General features: G+C 42.9%; 1 protein-coding gene across 2 annotated transcripts in view; it reads left to right on the top strand.

Moving 5' to 3' along the window:
• CDC42SE2 (CDC42 small effector 2) overlaps positions 1–21,100 on the top strand; it is a 137,362-nt gene extending 116,262 nt beyond the window's left edge. For both annotated transcript variants that reach the window (XM_075318968.1, XM_075318975.1), the window contains 3 exons: positions 8,972–9,073; positions 15,085–15,198; positions 17,877–21,100. In XM_075318968.1, coding sequence (XP_075175083.1) covers positions 8,972–9,073; positions 15,085–15,183 — 201 coding nt within the window. In that variant the 3' untranslated portion in view covers positions 15,184–15,198; positions 17,877–21,100. The remainder of the gene's footprint in view (positions 1–8,971; positions 9,074–15,084; positions 15,199–17,876) is intronic.
• Positions 21,101–22,036: the final 936 nt, after the last annotated feature.

Here is a 22,036-nt window from a genome sequence, read left to right as displayed (position 1 = left end):
TTACCCGATATTTACCTTGGTTACTAGCGTCCGCCGCTCTCAGGCTGCCAGTGCCGGCTACCTGCACACATAGCCGGAGTACACATCGGGTAAATAAGCAAAGTGGTTTGCTTATTAACCCGATGTGTACTCTGGCTACGAGTGCAGGGAGCCAGCGCTAAGCGGTGTGCGCTGGTAACCAAGTTAAATATCGGGTAACCAAGCGCTTGGTTACCCGATTGCTGCGCTTGGTAACTAAGGTAAATATCGGGTAACCAAGCGCTTGGTTACCCGATATTTACCTTAGTTACCAAGCGCAGCATCGCTTCCACGCGTCGCTGGGGGCTGGTCGCTGGTGAGATCTGCCTGATTGACAGCTCACCAGCGACCATGTAGCGACACACCAGCGATCCTGACCAGGTCAGATCGCTGGTGGGATCGCTGGAGCGTCGCTAAAGTGTGATGGTACCCTTACTGTATATGCATGAAGGCAGCTTGTCCTATACTGATAATCTTCTGCTGATTAAAACACTCATTTTATTGAAGCAGTAATACACAGCCCCGTAAGTGTTACATCGCTAGAATCAGGGTCTTGGTCACTACTTCAAGCTGCCCTCGGATTACATAGCAAACACCTGCTGACCGATTCCTTTTAAGTTGTTGTCAATTGCTCCTCCATAAGGCAACATGGAGCTTTATTAGCAATGCGGATAGAAGTAGCCGCTGCTTTGGTGTATCCAGTGATTAGTGTTAGCAGCTGAGTGTGGTTGGGATCTTCACAGCTCCCATGTATGTGAATTATATACAGTACTGTGAAAAACTTTTAGGCAGGTGTGGAAAAACACGTCCCCCTGTGCTGCCCATGGCCCCTATAGATGGCACACCTTCCCTGTGTTTGATAAAGCCCCCATACTGCTGCCCATGGCCACTATAGATGGCACATCCTTGTGTTAGATATGCCCCCCATACTGCTGCTCATAATAAAATAAAACACTCTTTCCTTACCTTCTCAGCGCTGTAATCCCTGTGTCTCCCTCCGTGGGGTTGAGCTCAGAGTCCTCCTCCACCTCCTGATTCTTGCTGCCGGTCATGTGATCGGCACGGCAGAGTGATATCATCTCTGCCTGCCTTATCACAGACAGCAGCAGCAGGAGACCGGGAGATCAGCACTGGAGGTAAGTAAAGCTTATTTCATTTTACTATGAGCAGCAGTATGGGGGCCATATCTAAAACGGGGGATCATGTGCGATCAAAGGGAGCACAGGCAGATATAATATGCACCGCTGCCCCAGCCCATCAGCGCGATGCGGTTTCAGCACCACGCTGATGGACAGCGGCTGTGCATATTATATGAGCGGAAGCAGGAGATCTAACGCTGTCGCCCGCAGCTTTCACCTGCCCCCAGCACCGCTCCAGAGAGGGCCCTGCAGTATATATATATATATATATATATATATATATATATATATATATATATATATATATATATATATATATATATATATATATATATATATATATATATATATATATATATATATATATATATATATATATATATATATATATATATATATATATATATATATATATATATATATATAATATTATACACCCCCCCCCGTATATTCGGTTTATAAGACGCACCCCCTACTTTCCCCCAAAATTTGAGGGAACAAAAGTGCGTCTTTATAAAGCGAAAAATACGGTATATTAAGGATCCGTCTATGCTTGTTAAGTCAGTCAGACAGTTTAAGCCGGTCAATAAATCAAAACTGTAAACTGTGGGGGGGGGGGGGCACCACCTGGAAGTGGGATCTCCTAGGTACAAAGACAAACTGGCAAAGTGTCAAGAGAAATGTGTACCTAACGAACGGGATCACTACACAAAAAATCAAGTGTATTCGCAAAAGAAAAAAAAATAATTTGTTTTTGTTTAATAACAGACCTGCTACGAAAACTCCTTAAAAAGTTTATGTACACATACTCTGAAGTGCAAAACACTTCATCTCCAAATATAGTGTGTTATGTGTATATAATATATATAATATATATTCAAAAAAAATAATAAAAATATATATTTTTTGCTAATACACTTGATTTTGTGTGTGGTGATCCTGTTTGTTAGGTACACCTTTCTCTTCATACTTAAACAGGTTAATAAATCAAGAAACGACTCAATGACTTGTATGTAGCTGGTTGCAATTTAATGACCTGGAGCAGATCTTGTAAAAAGATCTCGTAAAAAGCCCATACTCTTGTAGGACCCACTGGTAAGTGCTCTAACGCAAGCTATATTTTTTATGCCCATGTTTTAAGACTTTTTTGTTAACCGGTTTTCAGCTTAATAATCAGCTATGGCGACTTGAAGGATGGAGGAGGAGGATTGATCTTATACAAGCCTAGATAGTTCCACCAGGGTATCTCTGCCATTATCTTGATAGTATCATGCAGTTGGGTTATTGGTAGTGTTGAGCGGATCCGGATCGGCAAAATCCGGATATAGTCTCTCTCTCTCTCGCCCTCTCTCTCTCGCCCTCTCTCTCTCTCTCTCTCTCTCTCTCTCTCTCTCTCGCCCTCTCTCTCTCTCTCGCCCTCCCTCTCTCCCTCTCTCTCCCTCTCTCTCCCTTTCTCTCCCTTTCTCTCCCTTTCTCTCCCTCTCTCTCCCTCTCTCTCCTCTCTCTCCCTCTCTCTCCCTCTCTCTCCCTCTCTCTCCCTCTCTCTCCCTCTCTCTCCCTCTCTCTCCCTCTCTCTCCCTCTCTCTCCCTCTCTCTCCCTCTCTCTCCCTCTCTCTCCCTCTCTCTCCCTCTCTCTCCCTCTCTCCCCCTCTCTCCCCCTCTCTCCCCCTCTCTCCCCCTCTCTCCCCCTCTCTCCCTCTCTTTCCCCCTCTCTCCCCCTCTCTCCCCCTCTCTTTCCCCCTCTCTTTCCCCCTCTTCCTCTCTCCCCCTCTCTTTCTCTCTTTCTCTCTCTCTTTCTCTCTTTTTTCTTTCTTTTCTCTTTCTTTCTCTCTTTTCTCTCCTCTCTTTTCTCTCCTCTCTTTTCTCTCCTCTTTTCTCTCCTCTCTTTCTTCTCTCCTCTTTCTTTTCTCGCTCTTTCTTTTCTCGCTCTTTCTTTTCTCGCTCTCTCTCTTTCTTTTCTCGCTCTCTCTCTTTCTTTTCTCGCTCTCTCTCTTTCTTTTCTCGCTCTCTCTCTTTCTTTTCTCGCTCTCTCTCTTTCTTTTCTCGCTCTCTCTCTTTCTTTTCTCTCTCCCGGATTCCACTCCACATTGACATATATATGGGGCCAAACTCCGCATCTGGTCCGGACTTCTTTATCAACCCGCCGGATAGCCGCCGGACCCGGATTTTGCACTATCCGCTCAACTCTAGTTATTGGTCTTCCTTTTCACCTTGTTCCTTCTATTCATCTGACCATGATGACCTACTACATTGATTTCTCTCTTCGTATGATGTGCCCAAAGTAGGCAAGTCGTAGCTTGGTGATCCTTGCTTTGAGTGACATGTCTGGCTTGATTTGTTCCAATATTTCAGCCTGTAGGACTCTATATATTGGACATTGGTCTTCTACTGGGAAGCTTAAAACAAAATTGGCCTCATAAAAATCATTAAATTCAAACCATACGATTGAGGTGTGGAGGATGGCACCATATCTGATGAATTCTTTTATGCGCGTACTACTGTTGGGTTGATGATTTATTCCGGAATGATGTTGAGCTCTGGTATGAAGTGCTGCTATGACCTAAGCACATTAGTATGGATGTCTCCAGTCCTGGGGGCCTTGTCATATTGTATTTCAGGCACAGCATTATATTTACATATGTTTATTATTGGTCATAACTTGAAAGCTATGGATTTCTTCTTTTGGAAATATCATTCTTGCTAAGATGTCTTTATTGTTTTTATAACGTAATTACAAAAACATGGAAGACCATGGTTAGTTTATAGAAGGAAGGAGCTGCGGCCCCTCAGTTCTCTCCACAGCCTCATTCATGTGAAATCTTAAAAAACAGCCCTACTACCGTCGCCCCTTTTTTATATACATTCCTAAACAGTGAGATTGCAACACCAAGAAGGAAAAGTTGTGGAGTTCTGAAAATCAGAGGATGGATATTACTGACATGCAAAGAATGAAAAAAATGAAAAACCTCTCAAGTTATTCAGTATTGAGTATGAGCGCCACATACAGAAATACACACATACCCCTTATATTCTATCAATGAGGTTATTAATGGTTGTCTGAGGAATGTTCTGCCACTCTGAATAGTGTATATAATGCCATCCCATGTCATGTCGGACGTAGGATCGATGTGAGGTTCCGTCATGAAGGCTTCTTCATGGCTTTGCCGACGTGGTCTCCAGATGGACACTGGAAGATAGAAAGTAGCAATGAAGGCTGAATGCAGGTCCAGCCTTTTCAGCTAGAAGTCCCGTTTTTGTCTTAAATGCAGTGATAGCTACAAATTGGGTCAGAAGACCAAGTGGCAACACCGCAAAGGGGCCTTCATGAAGGAATGTCACAGCCGTCTTAATCCTAGGATTATGGTGTTGGGTGAGCCATCTAGTTTTCATTCTGGTGCAGGAACAGCTTGGCATTATTTGGTAGTGGAAGTCCGAGTATTTCTACACGTGACGCTCATACGTGATATTGAATTATTGAGATGTTTTAAAAATGTAGTTTCTATTTTTTATCATTTGCATGACTAACATGTCTATTGGTCCTGTGATTTACGATATCTCTCCTTGATGAAGCCGCATTTGCAGTGGCGATACACGTCGGAGGATGATTATGCCTCATTAATTCCATCTATAATCTAGCTACTTGGGTCCCAAGCATTGTGGCTGTCTAGGCCACATTTTGGATCCCCCATATCCAGGTGGATCCCTGGGCATAAGTGGGCTTTACTCCTCTATTCACACTGGATTTTCCCTCCTGTACAGGGCACAACCAGCAGGTCTGAAGTCATTTAATGGTCCTGACTGCTTTAGTCAGGCTTCTGGAGGGGCTGTCTGTTTATATATCCAGTGTATTATAGTAATATATGTGGAGTATATATTCTTCCTATGGTGTCCAGCATTTATTCTATTTTTTTTACAACAATAGTGTTCGAAACATGGTATCCTTTTATAGCATTGCACTACTGATGGGGATACTTGTTATCTGCTGTTGGCTCATGTGTAACATCTTTGGCATCTAGGGATTTTGTCCTTTTAACGCATATGTGTTTTGTATTAATAAAATGTAATAATTTATTGTGATTGTTGGTGGTGTGCTCCTTCTGCGCTTTGTCTTTTCTCTTTCTGTACGTAGTAACACGGCTATTCCTTCATGGCGTTACAATTTCACTGTTAAGGTGTATTGTAACCAGTGCATATCCTAGTAGTACAACATGACAAAAACTCTTCCATTTATAAAAGCAACCATGGCACAACACAAGTTTACTTATATTGTGGATACCACCTGTACCGTACAGACTGCGTATTTATAATAGTCACATATCATTGACATTTTGATATGAGAAATAGCGCAGCACGTAGCCGGTAAGATCTGCAGTGCCGCCTCTACAGCAGGTGTGAACAGAGTCTAAACCAGCCTTTCCCGAATCATCACAGTGGGGCAGAAGAGGGGCAGCGTGGTGTCTTTTTGAGAAGTATTTTTCAGTCCGCATACTTTGTAAAGTATATACACTATATTTAGGTGCGCTTTGCAGCCTGGTTATGTTATCTTGCACTCTGCAGGAGTCTGTATCTTTCCATGACCTCGGCTAGTTTATTTAATCTTATGTAACAGGACATCCTTATTCCCTTTTTGTTTCCTTAATCACATGAATCCCTCCTATCTAGTGTGTACACATTGCCGATCATGTATGAAAGTGCTGGTGAAACAGTATAGAGCAATGATGCAGTACACAGCCATTTGCAATTAAAATTCGAGTAAAAGTATATGGGTGTGCTCATACATCGCATTTTTTCTATGAAAAACGCAGTGTATTTTTGTCACAGGAAAGGGAATTAGATTTGTGAAACCTCATGCATATGCTGCTTATTTTTTCCTTGCAGGTTTCATATTTGCAGCATGTCAATTCTTTCAGTGTTTTTGCAACATTTTTCACACATTCTAATGAATGGGGAAAAAATGCATCACAAATGCTGCAAAAACACACTTTTTCTGCAGTATTTTTCCTGTTACTAGACATGTTTTTGATGCAAAAATCCTGTAGCAAATACTTTACAAATATATGAAAAAGACTGACCCTCACATCCAACAGTTGTGAATAAGTGCTAGCTGAAAACACTCTAATTATAAAATATGTACAGCTGCACTCTAGAATGCCAACAATGAATAAGGGAACTCTGGTATTGCATTACTGCTATGAGTATTTGAATAAAGTGATATTTACCTTTATGTATTGGCCAGTGCATGTGAGCCCGGTAACTAACAGCAAGGTATATCTCAATATACCCAGACCCTAACTCAAATACCTCTCTCTGGGTTAAAACCTCCATGTCTGGGCAGAAAGGATCCAGCTATAAAGGAGGATGGACATAGCCTGGCTACAGGGCAGAGTACGCAATCAGAAAGAAATGAACTACAAATAAATCAAAAAGACTGACCCGCACATCCAACAGATGTGAACAGGTGCTAGCTGAACACACAATATAACTACAAAACGCATACAGATGCACTCTGAAATGCTTACAATCAATAAGGGAACTCTATTATTGCATTACTGCTATAGCATTTCTTTGTGATTGAGCCCTCCACCCTGTAACCAGGCTGTGTTCATTCCCCTTTATAGCTAGATCCTGACTGCCCAGACATGTTTGTTTTTAAGAGGCATTTGAGTTAGGGTCCCGGTATTGAGATGTACCTTGACGCTGGTTACTGGGCTCACATGCATTGGCCAATACATGAGCTAAATATATCTTTTACTCAAATATTCCTAAAGCAGTAATGCAATACCAGAGTTCCCTTATTCATTGTTAGCATTTTAGAGTGCAGCTGTATGTGTTTTGTAGCAAATACTTAACGTGTGCACATACCCTTAAGAAGAATGGGAAATAAATTAGACACTTTCTGCAAGATAAAAGTGTTCTACACATGAGGATAAAAATGACTTCTTCTAGCAATGACAAAAGGTACACTCCCCCGCCTGTGCTCATGGTGTAATAGTCTGTCTCTCCTTGACTGTCCTGTATGTGCTACTGGTGGGTGATTGTTTGTTCTTCTCAGCATGGGACTTCTCCAATCCACAACTTGGTAAACAGAACAGAGCCAGGAGTCTAAAGTCCATTCATGTATCAAATGTTATCAAATGTCCAGGCGGAGTTGGGCCCACCTTAGGGGCTGATCCCAGGAGAGAAGAACAATGAGACCCATGTTAGGTCAGTTAGTTGGATCTCGGCTGGAGAAGGACTATGATCTATAGCTGAGGCTGGATCCTAGAGCCTGCGTATGGACTGTTACAGACTGGAGATCAGTGGCCACGTGGGATTGTCTTTTGTTGTTCACCCTGTTGGACTCAAGAGACTCCTATGAGGACCATTGCCATATTTTCCCTGGCGTTGGAATACCGGGAGGCGCCCTTGGATCTTTTGTTTTGTTGTGGACTCCTTGCAGACTTTAAGGATTTATATTTATGTTTGGTGCTTTATCTTTGTGGTTCCAATAAAGCCCTTTTTGAATTGTTCCTTGGCCTGGCGTCCCTCACTGCTCTGTCGCATACCTCATCACATCCCCATAAAGAGGTTAACCTGGAATTTGATATTGTTGGCTTGTTCTTGAGATAAGTTGATACCCATCACCCCCAACGGTCATCTGTTTGCAGCTTCTGCAGTGGTCATATGTACACACAGTAAGAGCAGTACAACCCCATACACTGTATAGTGGTCTTTCTCTATTATTGCAGCTTAGTTCCCATTGAAGCTGTGTGTTGAAGTAAGGGTAAGTCATCAATATCAGAGTCCTGGATAACCCCTTTAGACCGATGCTACTTGGCAACTTTGGTCGTGACACAGGTTGCATGGCCAAAGATTCCTGTATGCCTCTGCTATATTGTAGCCTAGTGGATGGGGTGGCATTGTGACCTGCAAGAAAGGTAATAAGCAAGTTGGAAAGAATCCACTGCTTCTGACTTGCTTGAGGATCTCATCTGCTCTCTGCAGGATACAATCATTACAAACTGCTTTCTCTTTGAAAGAAAAGCTTCTTGCAAAAATCCAGTGGGTGTAGAGAGTCTTAGGCCACATTGGACGGAATTGGAGAAGATTTTTCCCTTCAGATTTTAGATGTAAAATCTGCAGGATGGAAAAACCTGGTGAAAAGAATAAACCGCAAACTGGATTATCGTGATCCTATTCACCAAGGTTGGGAACTATGAGATAGAACAGTGCAAATAGGGTCTTATCAAACAAACTTGTATTTTCTGAGTATATGCTCACTTTGCTGAGTTCTGTTTACACACAACACGATCATAATCCGCTGCCGCAGGAATCACAAACCCTCAAGCTCGTAACGATACATGACATGGTAGTGACTGCGCTGCTGAGAAGTGGGAAGATGAAAGGCTGTTTATTTCTCAATGCGTTTCGCAGTGGTCACACTTCTTCAGGAGAACCACCAAGATACAAAGCAATGTCAGTTGTACAAATTATACAGCGTGAATTTAAAAAAAAAGGGCGCCAACAGGGCACTTGACATGCTACGACAAAGTTCAAGAAGCACGTATTGAAATACCTCACTGAAAAAACAATAACATAAAAGCTGATAAATATATTCATAGAGTTGCCAAGAATTCTGAACGGTTCTCAATCACCAAACTTGTCATAGTAAATGGTTGTGTTGTGTGGACACCACACGTTCTAGGTCTGCGCAACCTACAAAGCGTAACATTTTTATGATCCCACTTATTTTCATAGACGATTACATGTTATTAGGCATATGACAGCAGGTGACTGAGCCACAATGTATCATTGTATTTTTTCTTTCATTACAGAAAAGAAGGCGGCGTATCGACAGAAGCATGATAGGAGAACCCACAAATTTTGTCCATACTGCACATGTAGGATCAGGAGATGTATTTAGCGGAATGAATTCAGTAAGTTTAAAACTTTGTTTAAAAAAAAAAAATGAAGTAAATATGGATATTGTAACCGCTGTGTTTTCTATACCTGATGTCTTCCCGCTATCAGCAATGTTTTTTTCGCTGTCTACAGTCACCAGTCATATTTTCAGGGTAGTGCTTTTACCGCCTTAGAACGTTATGGCGGGTTCAATCCTCTGGAAGCACCGCCAATTAGTAGAGGTGAAAGACAACCCCTTTCCATGTATCATATATATGAGGGAAACCCTCTGCTTAGGACCACCCTATATAACAGGGATACTCTTTTACAAACCATCTCCTGCTCTGGTAGATCTTACATTACATTGTCGGCCATTCATTTTATATTTGTTGTCTAATGCTACATAAATGGAAAAAGGTTAGTACTTTCACAGCATCTGCTGGTAGGCGGTTGGTAATTGGGACCACTTACCTGTAGCGTAAAGGCCATGTCTCACTAAGCAACATCGCTAGCAACATCGCTGCTGAGGAACGACTTTTGTGACGCAACAGCGATGTTGCTAGCGATGTTGCTGTGTGTGACATTCAGCAACAACCTGGCCCTTGCTGTGAGGTTGTTGGTTGTTGCTGAATGTCCTGGACCATTTTTTAGTTTTTGCTCTCCCGCTGTGACGCACACATCGCTGTGTGTGACAGCGAGAGAGCAACAGCTGAATGTGCAGGGAGCAGGGAGCCGGCTTCTGCGGACGCTGGTAACCAAGGTAAATATCGGGTAACCAAGAAGCCCTTTCCTTGGTTACCCGATATTTACCTTCGTTACCAGCGTCCGCCGCTCTCACGCTGTCAGTGCTGGCTCCCTGCTCCCTGCACACATAGCCAGACTACACATCAGGTAATTAACCCGATGTGTACTCTGGCTAGGAGTGCAGGGAGCCAGCGCTAAGCGGTGTGCGCTGGTAACCAAGGTAAATATCGGGTTGGTTACCCGATATTTACCTTAGTTACCAAGCGCAGCATCGCTTCCACGCGTCGCTGGGGGCTGGTCACTTGTTGCTGGTGAGATCTGCCTGTTTGACAGCTCACTTAGGGGTACTTCACACACAGCGAGATCGCTACTGAGATCGCTGCTGAGTCACGTTTTTTGTGACCTCATTAGCGATCTCGCTGTGTGTGACACTGAGCAGCGATCTGGCCCCTGCTGTGAGATCGCGGCTTGTTACACACAGTGCTGGTTCGTTTTTTTATTGTTGCTCTCCCGCTGATAAGCACACATCGCTGTGTGTGACAGCGAGAGAGCAACAATCCTGAATGTGAAGGGAGCAGGAGCCGGCATCTGACAGCCTGCGGTAAGCTGTAACCAAGGTAAACATCGGGTAACCAAGGTGGTTACCCGATATTTACCTTCGTTACCAGCCTCTGCAGCTCTCACGCTGCCAGTGCCGGCTCCTGCTCCCTGCACACGCTAAGCTAAGCGGTGTGAGCTGGTAACTAAGGTAAACATTGGGTAACCATACCCGATGTTTACCTTAGTTACCAGTGTCCGCAGCTTCCAGACGGCGGCTCCGTGCAAGCGCAGCGTCGCTTGCACGTCGCTGCTGGCTGGGGGCTGGTCACTGGTCGCTGGTGAGATCTGCCTGTTTGACAGCTCACCAGCGACCATGTAGCGATGCAGCAGCGATCCTGACCAGGTCAGATCGCTGGTCTGATCGCTGCTGCATCGCTAAAGTGTGAAGGTACCCTTAGGGGTGCTTCACACACAGCGAGCTCACTGCCGAGATCGCTGCTGAGTCACGCTTTTTGTGACGCAGCAGTGACCTCATTAGCGATCTCGCTGTGTGTGACAATGAGCAGCGATCTGGCCCCTGCTGCGAGATCGCTGCTCGTTACACACAGCCCTGGTTCGTTTTCTTCAAAGGCGCTCTCCCACTGTGACACACAGATCGCTGTGTGTGACAGCGAGAGAGCGACAAATGAAGCGAGCAGGGAGCAGGAGCCGGCGTCTGACAGCTGAGGTAAGCTTGTAACCAAGATAAACATCGGGTAACCAAGGTGGTTACCCGATATTTACCTTAGTTACCAGCCTCTGCAGCTCTCACGCTGCCTGTGCTGCCGGCTCCGGCTCTCTGCACATGTAGCTGCATTACACATCGGGTTAATTAACCCGATGTGTACAGCAGCTAGGAGAGCAAGGAGCCAGCGCTAAGCAGTGTGCGCGGCTCCCTGCTCTCTGCACACACAGCTAAACGGTGTGCGCTGGTAACTAATGTAAACATCGGGTAACCATACCCGATGTTTACCTTAGTTACCAGTCTCCGCAGCTTCCAGACGGCGGCTCCGTGCAAGCGCAGCGTCGCTTGCACGTCGCTGCTGGCTGGGGGCTGTTCACTGGTCGCTGGTGAGATCTGCCTGTTTGACAGCTCACCAGCGACCATGTAGCGATGCAGCAGCGATCCTGACCAGGTCAGATCGCTGGTCGGATCGCTGCTGCATCGCTAAGTGTGAAGGTACCCTTAGGGGTGCTTCACACACAGCGAGCTCGCTGCCGAGATCGCTGCTGAGTCACGCTTTTTGTGACGCAGCAGTGACCTCATTAGCGATCTCGCTGTGTGTGACACTGAGCAGCGATCTGGCCCCTGCTGCGAGATCGCTGCTCGTTACACACAGCCCTGGTTCGTTTTCTTCAAAGCCGCTCTCCTGCTGTGACACACAGATCGCTGTGTGTGACAGCAAGAGAGCGACAAATGAAGCGAGCAGGGAGCAGGAGCCGGCATCTGACAGCTGAGGTAAGCTGTATCCAAGATAAACATCGGGTAACCAAGGTGGTTACCCGATATTTACCTTAGTTACCAGCAGCTCTCACGCTGCCTGTGCTGCCGGCTCCGGCTCTCTGCACATGTAGCTGCTGTACACATCGGGTTAATTAACCCGATGTGTACAGCAGCTAGGAGAGCAAGGAGCCAGCGCTCAGTGTGCGCGGCTCCCTGCTCTCTGCACATGTAGCTGCATTACACATCGGGTTAATTAACCCGATGTGTACTGTAGCTAGGAGAGCAAGGAGCCAGCGCTCAGTGTGCGCGGCTCCCTGCTCCCTGCTCACACTGGTAACTAATGTAAACATCGGGTAACCATACCCGATGTTTACCTTAGTTACCAGTCTCCGCAGCTTCCAGACGGCGGCTCCGTGCAAGCGCAACGTCGCTTGCACGTCGCTGCTGGCTGGGGGCTGGTCACTGGTCGCTGGTGAGATCTGCCTGTTTGACAGCTCACCAGCGACCATGTAGCGATGCAGCAGCGATCCTGACCAGGTCAGATCGCTGGTCGGATCGCTGCTGCATCGCTAAGTGTGAAGGTACCCTTACTCTGGCCAGTTCCCTTACCATGCTTTATTGATATCTTACAGGCTGCTATCAGTTATTACAAGCCTGTTCTAGCAGCAACTGGTGCATGCACAGTGCACAGATGGGACAGGCACCAGTACACCTTGCTTCACTGCACGGGCATCCCACTGGCCAGAATCCATCATTTCCCAGTGTGCGGGCACAGTGGCATGAGATATATTCTGGCCCCAGATGGCATGTTTACCGACTGGCCGGTGTGACTCTGCAGGCATATATAAAACAATATGAGGGCACTACAACAATAGAAATGGGATCAATCCAAAGGCACACCTAAAGTACTAGGATAATGAAAGAGAAGAGAAAAGAAGGTGTGTAACAAATGGGATCACCAAGCAAATATACAGTGGAACCTTGGATTACAAGCATAATTGGTTCTTGGAGTCTGCTCTTAAACCAAGTTACACTTATATCAAAGCAAATTTTCCCTTAGGAAATAATTGAAACACAGACAATTCGTTCCACAACCCTAAAATATTTACTGTATTTATACAAACGTATTACAATAATGCAAAATAATGTACTGTATTCATATAACATTATTACAGTGCACTAATACAAAATACTGTGCAATACAGTAAAATCATATAAAATAAATTTAAACTGCACTTTAGCTTACAATAGAATTGGTGTGCGGGAGATACAGTACAAGCAATGTGCTGCACTGGTTATCAATAAGAAAGTACAATACCATATCCACAAATGCAAATTGAAAGATATGCTATATAGTATATACCTTACTATACAATGGTATACTGTGTACATTATACAGTACATATGTACAGAAATTTACCTCCAGAGCGGGTCAGAGCGTGGTGAAAAGACAGAACCAGACGTGTGCATGGTGAGTATTAGCTCTTATTGCAAAGCATTGCTCTTAAACCAAGTTACAAATTTGTAAAAAGCTTTGCTTGTCTTGCAAAACTCTCTCAAACCAAGTTACTCTTAAACCAAGGTTCCACTGTATACCCAAAAATAGCAAATGTTTTTATTAATGAACAATAGCAAAAAAAAAAACGCCAAAGACATATTAAAACCATTTAAAACACTCACAAAAGTGAACAAAGTGACCGGGGTTTGCATGTAATATAGCAAAAAAAAAATAAATCCCAAGGTACCCTCCTTCATTTGTAACAGTCCAAGTAGGTAATGCACCAAACACTCAACAATGTGAAGTGTACTTTTGGGTCCCTCCTCCATCATGGTTGTTTACTTTAACCTGAAGGCTCTGTTCCCTATTCCCATCTCTTTATGCGATTCTGGTGGGATAGTATGTATTGATATGCTCTTGTTTATTTTCTTGTTCATCTATGTTATTTGTTACCAATAGCTTTTTCCTAAGCTACATATTCATTGAGCTACTTCACATTTTTGAGTGTTTGGTGCATTACCTCCTTGGACTGTTACGATTGGAGGAGGGTACCTTGTTTTTTTTTTTTGCTTTATTACATGCAAACCCCGGTCACTTTGTTCACTTTTGTGAGTGTTTTAAATGGTTTTAATATGTCTTTGGCGTTTTTTTGCTATTGTTCATTAATAAAAACCTTTGCTATTTTTGGATATATATTTGCTTGATGATCCCATGTGTTACGCACCTTCTTTTCCCTTCCCTTTCATTACTCTGCAGGCATGGGACACTTTACTGGTAGTAAAGTTTGCATAAGGCTCATGCTATGTTCAAACTTCATATATGTTTTGGGGGGATAATGCGGCTCAGCGTGGCACCAGCAGTTAATTCAAATGAAATGAAGCGTTCACTACTGCGGCCCCTGGCACGGATTGTCACGGGGTCCACGTGCCTGCGGGCTGCAAGAAAAAGCCTGAGGAGCTGCATGCGGCCTGCATGTTTGAGACCTCTGCTCTGGGTAATCAAATTGGCCTCAAGTACATCTACTGGAAGCCCTTGCTTACTCATGTTTGGTAGCATTTAAATTTACAGAGAAAGTAAAACGGTAGATTCTTCCAGAAATTGTGCAAATACAGTGTAGATTCTGTAGAAAGTTTTAAATATCTGCAATAAGCAGTAGAATAAACCCATTCATGAATGTGAAAGTCCATAGATTAGTAGCTAGGAAGGTGAAATCATTTCAGTGCAAAGCATCTTTCTTTATTCCGATTTACCACTTTACGTCACACTGATATAGAGGGTATGGTCACTCGTGTCTTGAGACTTTGTGAGCCTCAAAGCTTTAAAAGGGTCGTCCAAGTCTAGGGAAAAAAAATTATTTATTACTGAAACGCTTGTAATTTTTGGCTAAAAATATTTTTTTTTTATTTTTTTTTTTTTTGCAATTTAGTTTCATTAAAAAAATTGCATTTGTGAATTTACAGGCTTTTTATTTCCGTGCACATTCAACTGTTATGTTGTCTGAGACTGTCCAACACGGCTTATAAAAAGCAAAAAATTCATCATATTTTGTAATGGAACCTGATATTATTATTATTATTATTATTATTATTATTATTATTATTATTATTATTATATTAAAGTAAGAAAAGAAAATGTCTCAAAAAGCAGAGAAGTTCTTTTGTCTTTCCAGAGTCAGACGTAGGAGCCCTTTGCAAGGTCATTGTTTGTATGCTGTATAATTCTGCTGTAAATATCACAGTACGTGATCATATTGGTCTCTAATGCTTTTTTTTATGTTGCAGGTGAGTTCTATCCAAAACCAAATGCAGTCAAAGGGCGGCTATGGTGGCAACATGTCTGCGAATGTCCAGATGCAACTTGTAGATACAAAAGCAGGATAACCTTAGTATTACCTGGTCAGTATGTGTAGCATTAATGTATTGTCAGTGAATGTGAGTTTCAGAAATCTTCCACTTATCCTAAAAGATGTATAGTAGATGGCTTTTACAGGGATCAATAATGTTTATAAGCTTTTACACAAGCTCACAATTACTGGCCCGGATAAAAAGCCCCTTAAATGAGTGTCAATTGGATGCTCATTATGATCGTGTAAAAGAATCGTAAGACTAAAAATGTCGAATACACTGCAATAGCAGTCATGAAAGCACCCCACTGCTTCCTATTAGTGCTGTAGGTTAAAGATTTATTGTCTGATGCCCCACTTGCTATTGTATCAATAGACGATAAGGGTTAGAAAATCATGTATGGATTGGAATGAAAATAAGTCTTTTGATGAGACGGCAAGCGAGCGTACTGTCATTGCACATGGTAAGGTGAGTACTCAGCAAGCAAAGACCATCTCCACCCTGGAAAGTGATGTTACAATCTGGGGCAGAGTTGGTCTCTCCTCGATCTATTCTCTCCTTACAATGTGCTTTTTTTTGCCAGCTCATCATATCTATTAGGGATGGCAGGGGAACGCGCTGTCACTGTGCACTGAGAAAAATATTGCACAATGACAAAATCCTACTTACATCAAAATTGAGAACCGACACCTGCTCAGTAGAGCAGGGACTATGCCAGGCTGTGTAATGGACATCACTGATGCACTGGAGATTCTCAAACGGAACATCACCGAATAGGAACTAGGTATAACATAAAGCATTTAGATTAGAAAGGGAACGGTAAGGAGTTTATAATTAAAGCATATTAGAAAAGCTATTCGATTATTACAATAAATAGTCATTTTAGATTAAAATAGTTATTAGACAAAACCTAAGATAGAAAGAAAATGAATATATGTCCTGCTATAAGTAAAAAGTAATAGTACAGGTAAATGGCATAGGGTACTTTTGTAAACACTGTTTTGATTTAAAAAAAAAAACAAAAGCGTAAATGCAATCCCAATGCAACAAAGTGTACCTCATTCAGGACAGCCCTATCCTCTAGTATTAAAAACCTTTCCCTGTGTCAAGTGACCTCAATGAAGATTAAATTTTAGAGCAGGATCGGGCCTGACTTTTCAGATACCTGCCCATGGGAAGATTTATAAATTTAAATGCCTAGCTCAAAAAGGGGGCGTAAAGCTCGTTTGTACAAAGTACAAGAAAACTACATCAAAATCAAAGAAACGAGCTGGAGCATAAGTTAGTGTGAAAATGCTCTTACATGTCGCATATATACCATGGCAATTTAACAGACAAAACTTAAAGTGAATCTGTCAGCAGTTTTGCTACCTTATCTGAGAGAAGCAGGATGTAGGTAAAGAGGCCCTGAGTTCAATGTGTATCACTTAGATTACTGTGTGCAGCCTTTTTTCACAGTGAAAAATATAAGATTTTGCATATAGTAGTGCTGGAAGAGCTATACACACCCACACCAGGCTTTCAGTTCATATTTCCATAGATAAAAGCTACTCATCACAGAAGGGGTGGAATTGGACTAGAGCTCATGTGCTGCTGAGATCCACTAATGATAAAGATAAGAGGCTTAAGCTAACATTGCATGTAAACTAAAAAAAGACTCTGAGATAACAGAAGCAGGGCTGAAGTCTCTTTTAACTCTTGCAGTATGCTATCTTCAGGTTAGGGGTACTTCTCACATAGCGAGATCGCTAGCAAGATCGCTGCTGAGTCACGGTTTTTGTGATGCACCAGTGACCTCATTAGCAATCTCGCTGTGTGTGACACTGAGCAGCGATCTGGCCCCTGCTGTGAGTTCGCTGCTCGTTACACATAGTGCTGGTTCATTTTTTGGACGTTGCTCTCCCGCTGTGAAGCACACATCGCTGTGTTTGACAGCGAGAGAGCAACGTTCTGAATATGCAGGGAACAGGGAGCCGGCGTCTGGCAGCCTGCGGTAAGCTGTAACCAAGGTATATATCGGGTAACCAAGGGAAGCCCTTTGCTTGGTTACCCGATATTTACCTTAGTTACCAGCGTACGCCGCTCTCACGCTGTCCGTGCCGGCTCCCTGCACAAGTAGCCGGAGTACACATCGGGTAAATAAGCAAAGCGGTTTGCTTATTAACTCGATGTGTACTCTGGCTAGGAGTGCAGGGAGCCAGCACTAAGCGGTGTGCGTTGGTAACCAAGGTAAATATCGGGTAACCAGGCGCTTGGTTACCCGATATTTACCTTAGTTACCAAGCGCAGCATCGCTTCCATGCGTCGCTGCTGGCTGGGGGCTGGTCACTGGTCGATGGTGAGATCTGCCTGATTGACAGCTCACCAGCGACCATGTAGCGACGCACCAGCGATCCTGACCAGGTCGGATCGCTGGTGGGATCGCTGGAGCGTCGCTAAAGTGGGACGGTACCCTTACATTGCAGAAACCTACTGACAGAGTCCATTTAAGATAGAAACAAAATGAGAATATTCCCTGCAGTAAGTAAATAGTAATAATAGATATAAATAATATAGGGTGTTTAGTAATTACTGTTTTTGATCAAAAAAGCGTGAAAATCATTATTAGTTTCGGACCACCTTTAATGTGTAATTAGTACAGTTGTTCAGCGCTGCTCTTCCAGATCGGAAACCATATCAACAGTCAGGTCCCATTTGTATGACTAATCTATTATATTCTTTCTTTCTAGGGTCCTCTGAATGGTTCTTACTTCTCCTTCCTTTTGTCTTTACCACCCTCATTTTGCATCGGTGACTGCTTTCTGTGTTCTTCATTATGTGCAAGATGATGCATTTGTACTCCCACGTGAAAAAGATGACGGCCTGTGCCGACTGTCTTACCAAGCGCAAAAGGGCACAAAGAGTCAACGCCAAAATGAATAGCAACATCTTCGAAATCCTATTATTTTGCAGATTCGCTCATTTTTCACTCTTTTTTTTTTTTCCCCCGTTAGTTAATAATTGCTATATGCAGGCCTTTGCTCATGGATGTTGAGAAGGCCTGGGACCGTCAAGCACAATGCTTCTTGAAATTTGGACTGCCAGTGAAGTAGATGACTTGCATGCTATGTAATGTTGCTTTGTACAGTGGCCCTATGCTGGGTCTAGAAACTGGGAAACTGCCTGTTGCTGAAGATGATGCTACTTGTATCTGCCAAAATAACCTCCTAAAGCAACAGGAGAAAATGCGTGTAAAGACTGAGTATAGCTATATCACTTTAGGTGTACCCCAATCTGATCGTGCTAAGGATGATAATAATAAGACGACGTAATAATAAAACGCTTCCACTCATAAGGAATTCTGTTGTAAATGTTCGCTATATTTATTTGGAAGCTCTGACCTCGAGATTGTAAACCAATGTAGTAACCTATGAAGTGTTGTGTTGGTGCTTTTGTCTGTTCTAAGGAAATACTAGAATCACCATTCCGGCTTTCTTACCCATTTAGTTGCCTAATGTTAGGTGGCCAATAGTGCATGTCAGACTACCTGCAATAATCCCATAACATGATATGATGTACAGGCAACCATCTCTCCGGTCTGGGCTGAAACTCATGGCCTGTCATGCAGCTGCTGGCAGAGTTCATTAGCTTTATGGCCAGTTTTCAACCATTGATTTTAGCCAGTGATATTCTAAACATTTTGCTTTAGCCATTAAAAGCTGCGATGTGCTTCTCAATATTAACATTATGCCCTTCCAGGAGTAATCACACGCATCATAACCGACACTACATTGGCACAAACATCTATAGATGGAAGAAAAGGATAATTATTTTCAAATGGAGAAATTTATAAAAGGAGAATATAATATAACTTCTAGATTTATGATTAGAATAGATCGCATAGTCCATCAATTACAACTGTATGACCTGAAGAAAGGGAGTCCAACTAATGTTCTTAAAGGTTTTACCAACCACAAGAGACCGAAATATAAGAAATGGTCAGATGAGCCATGGGAAGAGCATTTCCACCTGGTGTTGAGTTTTACATTGCACAAGAGGCCACTCATTGAGTTGGGGTCCATGCCCTCCACACGCTACCAAGTGAAAAAGAAAACTAATTCTGCTTACCTGCTATCCCCAGCTCCTGTGCTTAAAAGATTTCAATTCGGGAACTCAAAAGCTGGTGGAACATGAGAAATAGGTGGCACCAGCGTTTCTTAAATAGGTTGACAATGCGCATCTTCTCAACATCTGGTTAATCACCTCTGATGGCAGAGACATTCTTTTCTTGTTCAACCCTGACCTTTATTAATGATTTAGGGTAGTGGTACCCAGCTGGTAACTCATGACTCCCAGCTCGGTAGCCCACCATAGAAACCTGGAGTTAAGAAAATATGCCCAGGCAATATTGCAGACAAATTACACCATCTTTTTCCATTTCTGAGTTGAATGTAGCTCTGGATCTTGGCTCAAACTTTAATGTGGCTACAAGGTACAAAAGGTTAGGGACTTCTAGATTGGAGTGAAGGTAGATTGGCAAGAAGTGTGTCTATGATTCATCCATGGATAACTCATAATCTTGTGGAATTGCTCAATTTCCAACAATCTTTCTTAACACAACTGGCAAGAGCACGTTGAAAACGAAAAGGGACTTAGTTCTGTCTCTTGTGGTGAAAAAAATAAAACATAGCTGGAGGTCTTCAAAGGAGAATTTTCAAAACGGCCAGGTAAGACCATAAAAGCTTCCTGCAAATGGGAAACATTTAAATGCATTATCTGAAGCCTGGTAAATCATCTCCAGGTGACAATACCAATAGGTGTGCACCCCCCCTGGTCACCTTTCTCATTAGGGACCCTATTAGAGAATGGATCATGTCCACATTTTAGCTAGTAGTAGAAGTTAAAATTTGGACATTACATCAGTTCTTTTCATCACATCTGAAGAGTGGTCATTGGGACCAGTAGGGAAGTGGTGCTTGTATTTTCTCACTCCCAGTGACCCTGTTTTTCCTTTTATTTCCCAATTTGAATGGAGTTTTTATGTTTTTTCTTCTATTACCTTTTTGTGAGTTCTCCTTTAAGACCATATTCATTCTTACAGGCTTATATGATTGTAGGCTGCTGCTCTGTGGTTGAAAAAATTCCAGGGCAAGGGAAAAGTTAAAAAGGCTTTTAAAATACAGGGTGAATTGACAGCGTCTGTAAAATGTCTTTTGCTCAGGTTCCGAAACGTGTATGTCTTTTACACATTGTAAAAATAGCTATTTTGATATTGCACTGTTTACAGATATACATGTTGTTTGGTCCCGTGTTCAGATCATGTAAGCGGTGTGTTTTGGAGCTGGCGTGACACCATCATGTCGGGCTAGTTTCAGCACCACGTCAAACACAGTATTGAATAAATGGGATGTAAATGTAACGCTGACTGAATGCCTGTCGAGAACCGTGACGCCAAAATGTCCTGTATAATGTCTAGTATGACAAGTATACCTTATCCATACAGTGTCAGAACAGATGGCTTATCAGAATGGGGAAATGAGGATTAATTACAGTAAACCCGCTAGATCAAAGCTCCTCATGAACAAGCAGCGGTGGGATTCATGTGCGGATTTCTGCTCCTCACCCGACCAGAGATGGTCACACTGTTGTGCTACATCCAAAAGCCTAATAAACTGTTGTACTACTTTCAGTATTGTGTGGCATTACACACTGTTCTGTGAAAGGCATCAGACTGTGCCAGGATTATTCGCCATGCTTTTTATCATCCTACTACCAATCTGTCTAAAGAGCAGGTTTATCAAAAAATATTTTCACATTCTTTGAACAAGAGAATAAGAAGTAAATAATTGACATATTTTTATAACAAAGCATACTTTTTGTACATTGTGTTCATTCTTGAATAAAGTAAGTTCAGTGTTGGCTTGTAGATATTACAGAGAAGTATTGACATTGATTCAATAAATGTTTTCTTTCATCTCTGCGTTGGAAATGTTTTCATTTTCTCAACATTATCAAATAAAAATGGCAACTGAAATGATGTGTGAGATGAAGAGTGTATTTCTTCTGGTATTGGCCTTTGTTCTTGAGATATTCACGACAAACAAATGGAGCATGAATAAAAATACTAATTTACAGCCAAATGACCTGGAGAGTGAATCGGCTGCTAAATGGCCACAAGGATTGAGTGATATATCAATGTCACACGAGCCCCTGGAAAACCAGTGCCAATACGGCTGAAATTGAGCTGGCATCAAAGGGAAACCGTGATTGAGAAGTTGTTGTCCGAATACTGGACAACCCCTTTAATTTAAGGCCAAATGACTGGACCAATAAGCCCTAAATTTGGCATATGGGTAATTTGGGAGCTTCTGATTGGTTTTCAACTCTCTAACCCTTAGTTAGGTGCTGCACCTATGCACCGAGCTGGATACCTGACCCTGGCTGATCCTGAAGTAGGCCCTAGGTAGGGAGTGGATGGGATTAGCTATTAGTCAACCCCACTAAGCTCTAAAGAAGACACAAGGCTAACAAACAGTGGGAAAATAAACGTATAACTTATCTGCAGTTGACTTGGGGAGAGTAAGGGGTACTTCACACACAGCGAGATCGCTGCTGAGTCACGTTTTTTGTGACGCAGCAGTGACCTCATTAGCGATCTCGCTGTGTGTGACACTGAGCAGCGATCTGGCCCCTGCTGTGAGATCGCTGCTCGTTACACACAGCCCTGGTTCGTTTTTTTATTGTTGCTCTCCCGCTGATAAGCACACATCGCTGTGTGTGACAGTGAGAGAGCAACAATCCTAAATGTGCAGGGAGCAGGAGCCGGCATCTAACAGCCTGCGGTAAGCTGTAACCAAGGTAAACATCGGGTAACCAAGGTGGTTACCCGATATTTACCTTCGTTACCAGC

The sequence above is a fragment of the Anomaloglossus baeobatrachus genome, chromosome 1 (assembly GCF_048569485.1).
Source record: "Anomaloglossus baeobatrachus isolate aAnoBae1 chromosome 1, aAnoBae1.hap1, whole genome shotgun sequence".
Classification (NCBI taxonomy): Eukaryota; Metazoa; Chordata; class Amphibia; order Anura; family Aromobatidae; genus Anomaloglossus; species Anomaloglossus baeobatrachus.
The sequence above is the reverse complement of the archived record's forward strand: the minus strand, read 5'-3'. Positions and strand labels throughout refer to the sequence as shown.